Below are 14,149 nucleotides of genomic sequence, written 5' to 3'. Positions count from 1 at the left end.
TAAATTTCTAAAATTAATTCAAGATGCCATTGAAAATTAGAATAAATCAATTAACATTAGAGAGATTATGAAAGGAAAGCACTGTCAATGAAAAAGCCAATATGACAAGTCTGGTTTGCACTTGAGTTTTATGCAATTCATGAGAAAAGAAAAGATAATTCTAAAGGTATTTAAGCTTCTATACTACAAAAAAAAATTAAACTTTAATATTATAGTCTGATAAAGATAGTGCAATAGGAGTAAAACCACAGACCAATCTTCAAGAATTAAAAATATTTGCACTTGAAACTTATATAATCTTATTAACAAATGTCACCACAATATATTTATTTATTTATTATAAATAAATAACAAAAAGAGAATGGTAGCAAATGTAACAAAATGTTAACATTTAAGACAGATGCTACACATAGAGATTATATATTTTGCTGTATGTTTGAAATATTTCCCATTTTATTTCAAAAACTCACCATGTCTTTGACTATCACAAAAACTCCCAATGTGCTCATATAAAATATTGGGCAATGTTAAAAAAAGAGTCTATTATAATATCAAAATGTAATATATAACCATCAAGTGGATTTTTAGAAATGCAAGGGTGGTTCAATAACAGGATATTTACTGAACAGTAAATTGAGTAATATATATACACTATTATACTATATATAGTATATATGTGTATACATATATATTATATATGTGTGTGTGTTCTAAAGTTTTCAAATAATACTTTTTCCCCAAATATTTCCTTTTAATAGAATCAGAATTTTGAGGTGATAGATAGCAAGAGTTATTGTTAAATGCAAGAAGAGGTTTCCTCTGGATAAGGAGCAGCCACTGATTCACACTACCTAAGTGTGATTTTTCCTTTGTGTACAAATAGCCTATCTTGCATCATAGATTGATGACTTCCACATGCTTTATGATTAGATATTCTTCAAGCATTGTGATTTCCACAGTAGCAGTGTTTATTCTGTAGTTTATTCCTTACACTGAGGTATGCATACCCTTAGAGGCAGGTGGCACTGGGCAAGAGTACCCAAAGTCACAGACTAAGTATGGTAGGTGTTTCAGCAGTGTAACTATTGGGATGAGAGTAGTTAACTGATTTAGGTGGTAATGTGTTTTATATTAAAATAAACATAGCCAACTTATGGAGTAAAATTAAAATTTTTCATAAAGTATAATTCTAAACATACAAAAAGTCAAGGCTACTTTTTTGTGTGTATTTTTATGGGAACTCTTTAAAATATTCCCCTAAATTCCTGGAGAGGCATGTAATTCTAAATTGCTGTTAGGAATATTTTGGTGGAAAAGTTTGAGAGACACTTTCACACGATATCTTAGACATTGATTTTTCTGTATCTTGTATACAAATATTTATATCATTTAAAACTATTATTAAATTACATCTACCTTATAAATAAATGGTAAATAAATAAATGATGGTATTTCTAACCTTAAAACATTTGTGTATTTTATAAATCATTCTAATGAGAAAGTGCTTTAATTGTATTACTAGATTATGCAAGAGTGAAATTCAGTAATTCTTTCATTGTTGTATATAGTTGTCAGACTTGGGTGTGACATCTGCCATTATGTTCGCTATTTGTAATAAACATAAATGATCAAATAGCTTCTAATTTTCTATAAAGGGAAAACTAAGATGATTTATAATGTTCCTGGCTAATCTTTAAAACTCTTATTTTTCCTTACTTATAGTTATATGAATTAATAGTTTTTTGAAATTTCCTGTTGAAAATTATTACATAATATATGTACAAAGGTACAGATGGGAAAGTTATAACCCAAAGGATAATAAAGATCATATGGCTGCAAAGCTACTCTACATCTTTAAGAAAGGATTTGTCATTCTTTACAAGTGGTATTTAATTTTATAGGACTCTAGAGATAAATATTCTATCTGATTAGATTCTGGTGTGGCAAATTCATTCATTCAGAAATTATGGAACTGTTTGCAAGGTGTGTGTGGTAGATATTCACTAATGAATCAGACAGGATCTGTCTTACCAGAGTTTCTTCTAACTGGGTAAGGGAGGTAAGCAATATATAATTAGTGACATTATAGTAAAAAATAAACCTAAAAAATGTATAATTATATACAATCCATATTATAAATTATATTACATAATAAATATTGATAATAATAATAAACATAATAAAAAGTCTACAGATTATATAAAAATTACTGTAGAGGACTGAGGAAAATGTGGGAAACAGAAAAACCTGGAAGGGAAAGAAAAGCATGCTGATCACACGCAACAGGAATTTAAGTTCATTTGTGTAGTAGATATCAAGGTGACTGAGCACTTTATGTGCAACACACACTTAAGGTATTAGGCATAGGGAGAAGTCTTTTGTGATTTATAAATTCCCAGATGTTTAGAAAGGAATACATCCTGAAAAACTACAGTTTTCAAACTATAGTTTAATTTATAAAATGGTTTCCAAAGTATAAATTTCTTTTTGTATACCCCCAGCTTCTCTTTAACATAGATGTCATCACATGTTAAGTTCTAAATTAAAGAAGTAAGTGACATCTGGGAAACTTTGAACATATATATTAATTGGTGTAAAAAATAAGATTCTGAATTGATTGGGAAAATGAGAGAACATTTATTTACTACTTAAATTTCAGGTGTAGGGATACTGGGTTGTTAGTGTGCATATGTATGTGGGTGTGCATTTTTAAAATTTTGGAGTATAAACTTTGACTTTCTCTGTATCTCTCATTACCTAGAAACTAGTTATTGATAGAAGATGCTTACTTTAGGGATTATTATTGATACAAACAAGGAAGATTTTCTCATACTCAAACATTTATATGAACACATGAATGCATAAGAGTAAGAGTCTTTCTTTCTTTCTCTTTCTCTCTCTTTTTTTAATTTTCAGGCATAGATATTCTTCATCAACTAGGCCTTGGAGGCAAAGATGTAAGACACTCATCATCACTGACTGCTGTACCATCATCATCTACACCATTACCTCAGGGGGTCCATTTAACAGAATCAGGTGTCATTTTAACAAATGATGCTTATATTGAATCACCTCTTGTGAAAATTTTACCAGTCAACTTAGGACATCCATTTACAATATTAATTGGGTTACAGTCACATAGAGTGAACAATGCATTTCTCTTCAGCATTAGAAATAAAAATAGACTGCAATTAGGAGTTCAATTATTACCTAGAAAATTACTGATACACCTTGGAGGAAAGCAGTCTATATTTTTCAACTACAGTGTTCATGATGAACGATGGCACTCATTTGCCATCACTGTTGGAAGCCAAGTTATCTCAATGTTTGTTGAGTGTGGAAAGAAACATTTTAGCAGAGAGACTCTTTCAGAAGTTCAGACATTTGATTCCAACAGTGTGTTTACCTTAGGAAGTATGAATATTAATTCTGTGCATTTTGAAGGGGTACTATGTCAGTTGGATATTATGCCTACTACCGAAGCATCTGCAGACTATTGCAAACATGTGAAACAGCGGTGTCTCCCTAGGACAAGTCTTTTTCATGCAACTGTCAGACCAGCTAAAATACCAGAAAACTCTCCCTCACCTAAACAATTTGGTGAAGAAGTACTGTCACAGGACACACTTACCAAAGGTGAAAGCATTCCAAATATCATCAACAATGAATCTGCCATAGCACATAATCAACAAGAACACCAGATATCAAGATCTCAGTTAATTTCTCTTCATTCAGAGAATGTGTCTGCTGTGGATCTTGGGAGCCATGGGGTTCAGGACAAGGAAATCATCACTGAGGAACATACTCAGACACATTTGAGCCTGTCAAGGACCCATCATCTCCTCAGTGAGGCAAGAACAAATATCACGGAGAAATTCAGCTCTCTCTCAAATGTGTCCAGCAATATCACACAACATAGTGATGGAGTAACTGTTACGTCACTGTTTAAGAAGATGTCATCTATGCTTCCACACAGAAAACAAGGTGCAGCTACTAATCTCAAGAACGCTATCACAGCAAATCTACACACTAACGAACTCATGGAACTCCAACAGCTTTTAAATGCAACCTTGTACAGAGCAACAGACGAGCCACCTGTGGATAATCATCTTGATCTAAGGAAGGAAGGTGAAATCGATCCTGATGCTACTTATCCCATTGAAAATAACTATGAAAATGGGCTTTATGACTATTATTATTATTATGAGGATCTTAATACAATGATCGAAATGGAGAATCTGAGAGGGCCAAAAGGGGACACTGGACCTCCCGTAAGTTGTTGTTTTTTAAATGTCTTAATGCACTAAGTTACCATATGTTTCAAAAAGAATTTTCTAGGTTGAGCAACACAGAACAGATCAGATCTGTCTCAGACATGTGTCTTTGCTACAGTGATTGAATTTATGGTTGTGATAATACATCCAAACAGATGCAACTCTGGCTCAAATAGTGTACTTTTTCTTTTTGGTTTATATTGGCAGACTGAAAAGGTTACTTAATTCTGGAAAAGTGGTGAGTAAGCTATATGTTTTTCTTGTTCAGTTGAAATTCAACCAGGAATTCAACTACTAAGTATAGGCCATCCTTTTTCATTTAAAAAAACCATAAGCTTAATGCATAGTCATGTTAGGAGAAGGATATAAAAGTTATAGTAGACTAAAAAAATACCACTTTAGTATTGTTTTAGCACAATAGCATCAAATGCTCTAAAATAGAGTGAAAAGTTTATTTTAGATACACATAATTTTGTAGTGAATCATTGATGGGGAAAAAGCAACCCCCTATGTTGTCATTCTAAATAAAATATTTTAATTTCTATGAGGTACTCTCAGTAACATATTTCATTTAACCTTTAAGGATATAGTCAGCTTGCACTTATGGATTAATAGAAGCTCCATCTATCTCAGACAAAAAAATCTGTCAGCCCATCAGTCCAGTCAATAGAAAATCCAGCTTATTTAACAATAGTCACTTATTTAATAATATAGAAAGAAAGCTGTGAGATAATAGACTGATTTTTTGAGCTCTGAAATTCTTTTGTTGTGTAGGTGCAATTAAAGATGACCATTTGAAGAATCTTTAAATGATTTAAAGCTCATGTAAATGTATTTAAAATCATAACATGAGAAACATTGTTTTTGCCTTTTACATCTCTACCTTAATCTTAATGTCTTTAGAAATTAATTTTTTTAATTTCAAAAACACCAAAATATATCTCAAAGTATATTTTGGTGAAAATACAATTTAAGCCATTGGTTTAGTTCCAGAAACCATAATGTAGACTGGGAGAAGATGATGCCACTTACTTAGTTTATGTTTCCTTTGTGGTTATCATTTGAAGTGATTTATTATGTCTTGAGCAACTCTTATTAGAATGAATGCTTAAAGGTTTTCAAATAAAACCTGAAGAATATATTATTAGAGAAACAAAGTCTTTTTATTTTTTATTTATTTGTTTTTATAAATTATTTTATTGTTCTTCATGTACAGTTGTCTACATTTACCTCCCATGACTCCCCCAACCCCAGCCATCCCCACCTCCTTCCGCTGATTCCACCCCCATCGGTTTTGTCCACATGTCCTTTATAATTGTTCCAGAAAACCTTTCCCCCTCCTCCCAGTTACCCCCTCCCACCTACCCTCTAGTTACTGTCAGTTTGTTCTTAATTTCAGTGTCTCTGGTTATATTTTGCTTGCTTGTTTGTTTTGTTGATTAGGTTCCACTTAAAGGTGAGATCATATGGTATTTGTCTTTTGCCACCTGGCAAAAATAAACTCTTTTTAGCTATGACAATTGATTATCAACATAATAATAACCAAACTGAGCTACTGGGTAGGTCATATTAAGCAAATGGTTATGGAAACAATTCTTTGGGAAAAGTCAGTATGATAAGATGAACATTAATCTCTTCTATAAAATCAAAAACAGTCATTTCAACATTGGTGGGTAAAGCAATAATTTTCAACTGCAATCCGTGTAGTCTCTACTATGAATAAAACAGAAACACAGAGTATGTAGAGAACAATCACTGCTCAGAAGGAGCTTACATTTCAATAATGGGGCTGATGGTAAAGTAAGATAAATGCTACTGAGAGATGCAAACTAAATGTATAGCGTATTTATGTTCAAAGGTAAGAAAGATATTTTTGAAGGGATCTCTAAGAAAGATCACTTAAGGCTGAGCTGTTAGCATATGTTCTTGTGGACAAAGTTATAACCTAGGTCCCAGAGAATGGATATGATTTTGGTAGGTGAGAGGAACTTGCATATTTTTTATGTAAGAAAAATAGCACCATAACTATCATTTATTGAGTTTATACCTTGTGGCAGACACTCTGCCACATCCTTTCCATTTATTATCTTATTTTAAAAGACCTTTGTAAGGTTGGTATTATTATCCTCATTTTTCAGCCGAATAAACTAAAGGCCAGAGAAAGTTAACATACTTGCCCATAACCACATTACTAATAGATGATAGAGCCAGGATTTAGTGCCAGGTTTTCTGCCTCTAAAGCTCAAACTCTTTCACAATGTTAGGCTGAATAATGTTAGACAAATATAAGACCCAACCTAGATGTCAAGTTGTGGGGAGTCTTGATTGTTGAAGTGATCATTCTAACTCCATCTTCTCAGTGGAGGGGTTTGTAAGTTTCTAAGCAGGCATATTAACAGGAGGTTCAGTCTGATAGCAGTGTCCAGACAGGAAGTTCCTGTTATCTTGTTGTTATAAGACTAGGACATGAGGATGATAGCAGTGAAAATGCAAAAGAAAGGTAGGATTCAAGAGATATTTTAAAGGAGGGTTTGGTAGAATTAGTAAATTAATTGGACTTAGGGACCAAGTTAGAAAAAAGAGAATCAGAGACAACTCAAGCTTTAACCCTGTGGATTGAAAGAATGGTGATACCATTACTAAAAGCAATAATTAAGAAAGGAAGTTGATTTTAGGAAAAGGAATTAAGTTAAAAAAGGAAAAGGAATTAAGTTAAGTTAAGTTAACTTCTGCTGGCAATTCAGTAAGCTGTTGGAAAAGGTGAAGAAGCTGATGAAGTAAAAGAAATCAGCATGGGGGTACATATTTGGGAGTCTTCCTGTTAATACTGTAGTTGAAGCTATAAGGTTGGATAACTTCAAGGAAAGGAGTTTGACTAAAGGTCAGAATCCAAATCATGAGGAATATTTGATTTCGGGTTATAGAAGGAAAAAAAGCAGAAATGTGAAGTACCAGTCAGATGGGAAAGAAGAATATAGTGTATCATACCAAAAGCCAAAGAAGAGAGATTTGAGAAGAAATTGATCAGCAGTGCCGAAAGTTAGAGAAGTCAAGAGGATGAGGACTGAGAATTAGGTGGAGGAAATCCATGGGATCTTCTGATGGGAAAGTCACTGCTCAGCTTTGAGAATCCTACTTCATTCAGCACAGTGTGGATTTTAGAAAGCCAAGGAGAGACCGAATGATGATAAAATGAGGAACTTTGTGGGGATTGCTCTACTATTTCTTAAAGTGGATGTTACTGTCTGAAGTCTGAGGGCAGCCAGATTTTCTGCTCATAGATGACTGTTTTTCCCTCTGTATCCCTATGCAGTTATTTCATTGTCTTTGAAGTTCATTACATCTATTAGATTCTGTGTCATATTTTCTGGTAGTCTTTGATCTGAAGATTACTTTTACTTTATTATAGAAAAGTCTCCCCTTATATTCTCAAGCATTTTTCTACTTTTTAATGTTTGTTAGACATACTGACATGCTTATGTTGAATGTCCTTTGTGATGTAAGTATTTATGATGGTTTAGATATCTAGCCTGACTGCTTTTTTTCTATTTCATTTCATGTAAATTCAGTTATCCTACATCCATATATCTTTATTGATTGTTCAGTTGTATTTTATCAGTTTTTATTACTTCTTACATGGCTTTCATCTTCAATGGTTTCTTTTTTGTTCTTTGTATCTTTCTTTAACTCCTCTGGTTTGTTTCATTACCTTGGTTGTTATTTTTATCTCTTGTAACTTTTCTTTAAGCTCTCTTTTTATGGAAAATTGGCATTTTGAAGTTCTTTGAATCTATAGTAAACTATATGACTGAACCTTTTCTCTGTTGCATAGAGCAATTAATTCCTTTTGTAAATGTTTTTACTCTACTTTTAATTTATGTTTCTATCCTCATAGTCCCCCCTCTCCTCAATACCTATGCATAGCTCCCTTTCTGGTTTCTTCCTAGTCATTACTCATCTTTATTATTTTAAAATAAAGATGACTCTATCTTGGCCACTAGTTATTTTAGAACAATATAGGTATAGGCAAAAAGAAGTAATGTGGAGTGGTACAGAAATTCAAATTTAAGCTGCTGCCTTAAACCTCATCTTATATTTATTTTCTCCTCTACTGAGAGACATCTTTCCTCTCATGTCATGTACAATTTGTTGTGAAGCCCTTGGTATTACAGGCTCTCTGAGAAATGATATGAGGATTTCTACTCTTGTCTTCTATCCCCTAGAAATCTCCTCAGGTTAGAAGATTTCGTTGGATAGCTTAAAAATGATGGGTTCTTCCTGTTCAACTCTACCTTCCTTTTTGCTATTTGGACCTGGATCTTTACTAGGTCATGAGTTGTATCTCCTGTGGCTTTTGCCTTTCTTTAAACCTTATCACTGTAGTCAAAGGATTGTTCAAATGAACTTTATAACTGATAAACATTTAGATATCTGTAGCCTGTCCAAGGTTTGAGGCCTGAGGAGGTTTTGTTTTTTGTTTTGTTTTTGGTCATCTCTCAACATCTTTTCTTACACCAAAGTTTCTCTGTGCTTGGAAGATAACCTTCATGTTTTGTGGTTTGTGGTTGTGGTTCTTTTCTTGTTTCATTGGAGATGATGTTTTCATCTTTTGATAATTTTTGTTGTTTTCAGTGGGTTTTGAGGGAGGGAGGGTAGTTTAAAAACGTTCTTTTACATAAATCCTCTAGTGATCTTTTTAAAAACATGAATCAGATCATGCCATTTATGTGTCTTAACTTTTCAGTGACAGAAAAATAAACCACTTAGAATAAATCAGAAACTCTTTACCATGCCCTGTGAATCAGATGTGTCCCAGACCCTGCCTGTCTCAGCAACCTCATCATGTTCTACTTTTTCTTAACGTCACTATTAGCTTTCTTTCAGTTCTTTAATAAGACTATGTTTTTTTGTTCATTTCATTTTTATATACTCATGCCCTCATTCATTTTATTTCTATCTTGTGGAGTTTTATTTTTTCCTATACATCTGTTAGGTCTAACTTAACCTTCTTAGCCTTCTCTGGTACCACAATACAAATTGGGTGTACTATGTTAATCTCTCTCTGAGTTACTTGTTTTTTTTTTTCTTCCTCACTAAGTGTATAATTATGTGTTTATCTGTTAACTTTTTTTTAATCTAGACTGTAAGTTCTAGGACAGCTTAATGCTTACTAATGTTCATTGACTGAGTAAATTTAAAAAAGGAATTTTAAATGCAGAACTTCCAGGATTAATTGAGCAGGCATTACTATCCCTTGGAAGTATTGGTATAGTAAATACACTTGCTTTAGTGTATACAGTACCCAGGTAATAATAATATTATAACCAATACTGAGTAGTTGCTGTGCCACACATACACACTTTAAAAAAAATTAATTATTCATAGTTTACTGGCTAACTACTACATATTACACATAGTGACAGATATTTTATATTAAAAATCTTCAATACTCACAATAACCCTGAAATGTAGGTTATAATCATCAGTATTTAAAGATGAGGCTAAGGTTTTAATCATCAGTATTTAAGTAAGGCTAAGAAAGTGTGACTTGTCCAAGTGACTTGTCATTAGCTAGTAAATGATTGAGGCATGATTTGCATCTAGATTGAATGATTGCAAAACATTGCTTTTTCAATTGAATTATACACTCTCTTAATAATCAATAATCTGATAGGTAAAGTGCTTTTTCTAGTACTTAACTTCATTTATAGGAAATGATTTATCCTTCTCAAAAAGCCACACCATATAAAATTATTTTGCCTCTATGGCTTCTATAAAATGCTTATTAATAACCTGTAGTCAAAGATTTGGGAGTGCAAGATAATTTAAAATTGATTTTGATTTAATGCTCATTAAATAACTCAAATATTTTAATCACCATATGAGATATACTTTTATTCCCCAGTATCTAATATTAACTTTAATATTAGCTGCCTTTTCAATGTGAATGAAATAATGGTATCTTTTTTCACAAAGTAGTGTGATAAAGCAATAAATCAAAGTAGACATTTGTTTAAATTTTCCATTTAGATTTTCATTTTTAGTTCTTATTTTGGGGGATATAATTCAAATCAACAGCTGTTAACTTCTGATTATAACAGCAAAACCAGAATTAGTTTGAAAATAATTCTAATTTTTTAAAAAAATAAGTGAAAGTCAATTCATGGTGGAATCTAGTGATATAATAATAGCGGTTAAAACATTTGAATGGCTTAGGAAGCAGAATTTCCTCAGTATGGGGTTGACTAGAAATAGTACTTCTCTCTCGATGTTGTGAAATGCATGAAAGATATTTTTATCAAGTTAAGGGGTATGAGAAGAAAAAAAATTAAAGGAAAACAGATAGTTTGAAATATAGAAAGAGCATTAGAAAACTGCAAAATGATTGTAATATCAATAAAGAAGAAAGTTTCAAAGAGAAAAAAGGGACATAGAAGTGAGGATTGTTAGGTCATGGTCCTTGTTAATGTTAATAGTAAAGCTAGTGATTTAACCTTGATGTGTATAATTTCAAAGCTCATACTATTTTTCCTGCAATAATGAATGAATATTTATAAAATGGAATATGTGTATGCCCTATGGACACCAAGAATAATGCCATTATCAGCAGAGTGCTCAACAACAATTAAATGACTGAACAGATGAGTCTGTACTAACCATATCCCAAGCAAACATTTATTCTTCCACAATTGATTATTAAAATATGTGAAAAAGATGATGTAAGGCATTATATAAGAAAGCAAAGAAGTAGTTTCCTATATTTCATTTGATATATTTAATAACATTTTAAAAAACCAGAAGGCTTAAAAATTTGATCAGTTTTTGCTTTCATAGTTTATTTTATAAACCATTTAACTCTATTAATGACCTTCTGGTACACAGCCTTTTGTATAAGGCAGATTTATTGCTGAATATGCTAGAAGTAGCTCATCATAACAGTTTAATACATTATACATATCCTTGGTATAAATCTTTTAGAAGAACATAAAATGGTCAGTGCTTTAAGTTTTCAAGGCAGGTATTCTTCTGAAATGTGTTTGAAGAAAACTAGTCACTGTTGGTCTCCAAACCCTAAATTGGATTCCTCCTTCAGCAGTAAAAGTAAATTTAGGTAAAAATCACCCACAAAACTACCAGTTGTGGTCCCTGTAAAAACCAGACCCAGTGCCTATAAGCATAAGTCATAGGCTTCCTGCTGCCATTTCTGCCCAGATTAAAGAGGACACTTGAGTTTCAACTCAGCCCTGCTGATCAGGGTAAGGGGATTCCTGTTACTTTAAAATCATCATCATCTGGTAACTGGGGACTGAAAAAGAGCCCTAAAGTGAGAATCTTAATAAGACTTATGAGAAAAGATATGTTTATTATCTTCCCTAATATCTTGACATTTGTCTTCCAAGGGTCCACCTGGTCCAGCAGGTATCCCAGGTCCAACAGGCAAGAGAGGTCCACGGGTGAGTAGATGGATTCCATTTCCTGCATGCTGTTCAAATTAGTAACTTTCCGGTACAGTTTTCCTAGTATTGTACAGTATGTACTCTCTTTGGAAACCTGCCTGGATCTTCAAACTTAGCCATAACTTTGCCAATTCAAGAGAAGGTTAGGAACATGTGCAGCTTGTTTATTTGAGTATAAACAGCCAGCCAATGCATTCTCTATGAACACGCCCCAGAAAGATTATCAAATTTGTAGATTAGTGGTTGTTCCAGTGCTACTTGTAACAGTGTTCTTAGTTGCAAAATGATCTCATCTGTACTTGATAGTGCAAGGTGGGGTTCATTTACTTTGGGAAATGAAGAGGAGTGGGCTGCCTTAAAATAGTACATTCCTGGATTACATAGTGGAAATAGTACAGCTACTGAGTAGAAAAATATTTTTCCTGAGGAAAAAAAACTGCCTTAAGGATCAGCAGTAGTTTCTCACATTACACAGGCCCAACAAAAGATTTATTGCTGTGTTACGATTAGTTTCTTTCAAACTGAAAAATAAATGTGGAGTTTTCCCAACAGAAATTCTTCAATGAGCTAGAAAAAGGATTGTGACTGTGTGATATAAAGACAAATGCAAATAGCATATACAATCCACTTTCTATCCTGATTTTTATTTATCCTACAAACAATGTACAGAAAAATTATCCTAAAATAGCACTTTAAATTGTCCATATTACATCAAACCTTGTCCAGATGAGGCCTGAAATGAAAGCTCCCTGGGCTCCAGGTGTTATTTACTATGTCTTTTATTGCTCAGCACATTCCTCCCAGAGTGTCTTCGAAACCCTGTTCACTCTCTCCTGCCTGGAAACCCTCCACCCTCCTTCCACTCTGTCAGGAGACTTGATTCCATGACTCGAGGGACCCAGTCCATCTCTGCCCTAACTGCATTCCCTCTGCACTGCCATAGCCGTTCTCCAACAGCATGGCCTTCAGATTCTGAACTTCCATCTATTTTCATGAGACATCAGTTTCCTGTCCTAATTTCCATCTTTGTTTTTTCATTTATTTGTCCAATCCTCCTTCCTTTAAGGAAGGAACAATATTTCTCTTCTTAAGACTGATAATTACATTTGTGTTCCTAATTTTACTTCCAGTTACTTGACTTACAACTCACAGCTCCACATTTCTTCTTTTCCTAGAGTTTATTTCATTTGGAAACAACCAACAAATTATCCTTGTTTTTAAAAATCCCAAACTTTCATTGTTATTAACTTTTCCTAAAGTCATTGTCCTGGCTCACCCTTGTAGTACTAAGCTTTGTGAAATAATAGTATATATCCATTGCTCTTATATCTACAAGTAATTTCATATTCCCCACAAATTTTTCCATCTACTTTATCAAAATTTATTTTTTGCATGTTACAAATGACATATGCTACAAAATCTTATCTTTTTTCTTTAATTTTACTAGGTATAACTTCAATCTTTGCATTGCTGACATGTCTCTCTCTGAAACACAATACTGTATTTTTTCAAAATTGAAAAGACAGATGTTTACTTTTTAAGTATATGTTATATGTTAAAGTAAAGGTATGACTGAAGAGCACAGAGGTGGATACCAAACCCAAATGAGTGTAGGGGACCTAGAGACCTGGAAGGCTTTCTGGAGGTGAATCTTAGTTCATCTACTTGCTGATTGTGTGAGCTTCTGTTCTCTCATTTGTAGGAGGAGTAAAAATAGCCTCCTTGCAGGGATGTTATAAGGATTAATAATAATAAATATAAAGCATTAACACAGTTCCTTACACATAGTAGGTACTCAGTAAATAGAAGCAATTATTAAATTCAAATTGATAAACATTCATTGAATGATTAATATGTGCTAAGTACTATGCTAGTAGCATTGAAAACAGTCTCTTTTCAAATAATTCATAATCCTATAACTAAATAATACACGTCCTAAGGTAGTTAAAATAGAAATAACATATTTAAGTAAAAGATTGCAATAGTATAAGAAATATCTCAAGGCAACATATAATTAATTAATTGCAAATGAATTTTACATGTAGCAATTTCTATGGAAGTTAGTAGGAAAGACAAGTCACTTCCTGCTGGTAGAACCAGGATTTAGAAGTGAGGTGAGAGCTCTGAATGATTTGGGTAGGTGTAGAGGGCAAGATTAAATGAAGTAAGTTTTTAAGGCATACATGATAGCATAAGCAAAAACCTAAGTGCAGAAAAAGTTCACGTGGGTTGAGAGGTGCAACTAAACAATTGAAATTTGCTAGTTTCAGGCTTCTTACTCTTGGGGCTTTTAGCAGTAGTACGAAGCAATGTGCCTGGAGATAGGGGTGGTATGCAAGAGAGGTAAATACCTGCAGACAATGTTTTGAAGCAAAAGATTTACATCCAAGAGAGGATGTTTAGGTCCTCTCTCTTTAA

General features: G+C 33.1%; 1 protein-coding gene across 1 annotated transcript in view; it reads left to right on the top strand.

Annotated features, from left to right (window-relative positions):
• Positions 1 to 14,149, top strand: part of COL24A1 (collagen type XXIV alpha 1 chain) — a 333,553-nt gene that overhangs the window by 23,800 nt on the left and 295,604 nt on the right. Inside the window, exons 4-5 of the mRNA XM_036026370.1 lie at positions 2,917 to 4,271; positions 11,675 to 11,728. Coding sequence (XP_035882263.1) covers positions 2,917 to 4,271; positions 11,675 to 11,728 — 1,409 coding nt within the window. The remainder of the gene's footprint in view (positions 1 to 2,916; positions 4,272 to 11,674; positions 11,729 to 14,149) is intronic.

Source organism: Phyllostomus discolor, chromosome 5 (genome assembly GCF_004126475.2).
Source record: "Phyllostomus discolor isolate MPI-MPIP mPhyDis1 chromosome 5, mPhyDis1.pri.v3, whole genome shotgun sequence".
Taxonomy (NCBI): Eukaryota; Metazoa; Chordata; class Mammalia; order Chiroptera; family Phyllostomidae; genus Phyllostomus; species Phyllostomus discolor.
This window is presented reverse-complemented; position numbering and strand designations above follow the sequence as displayed.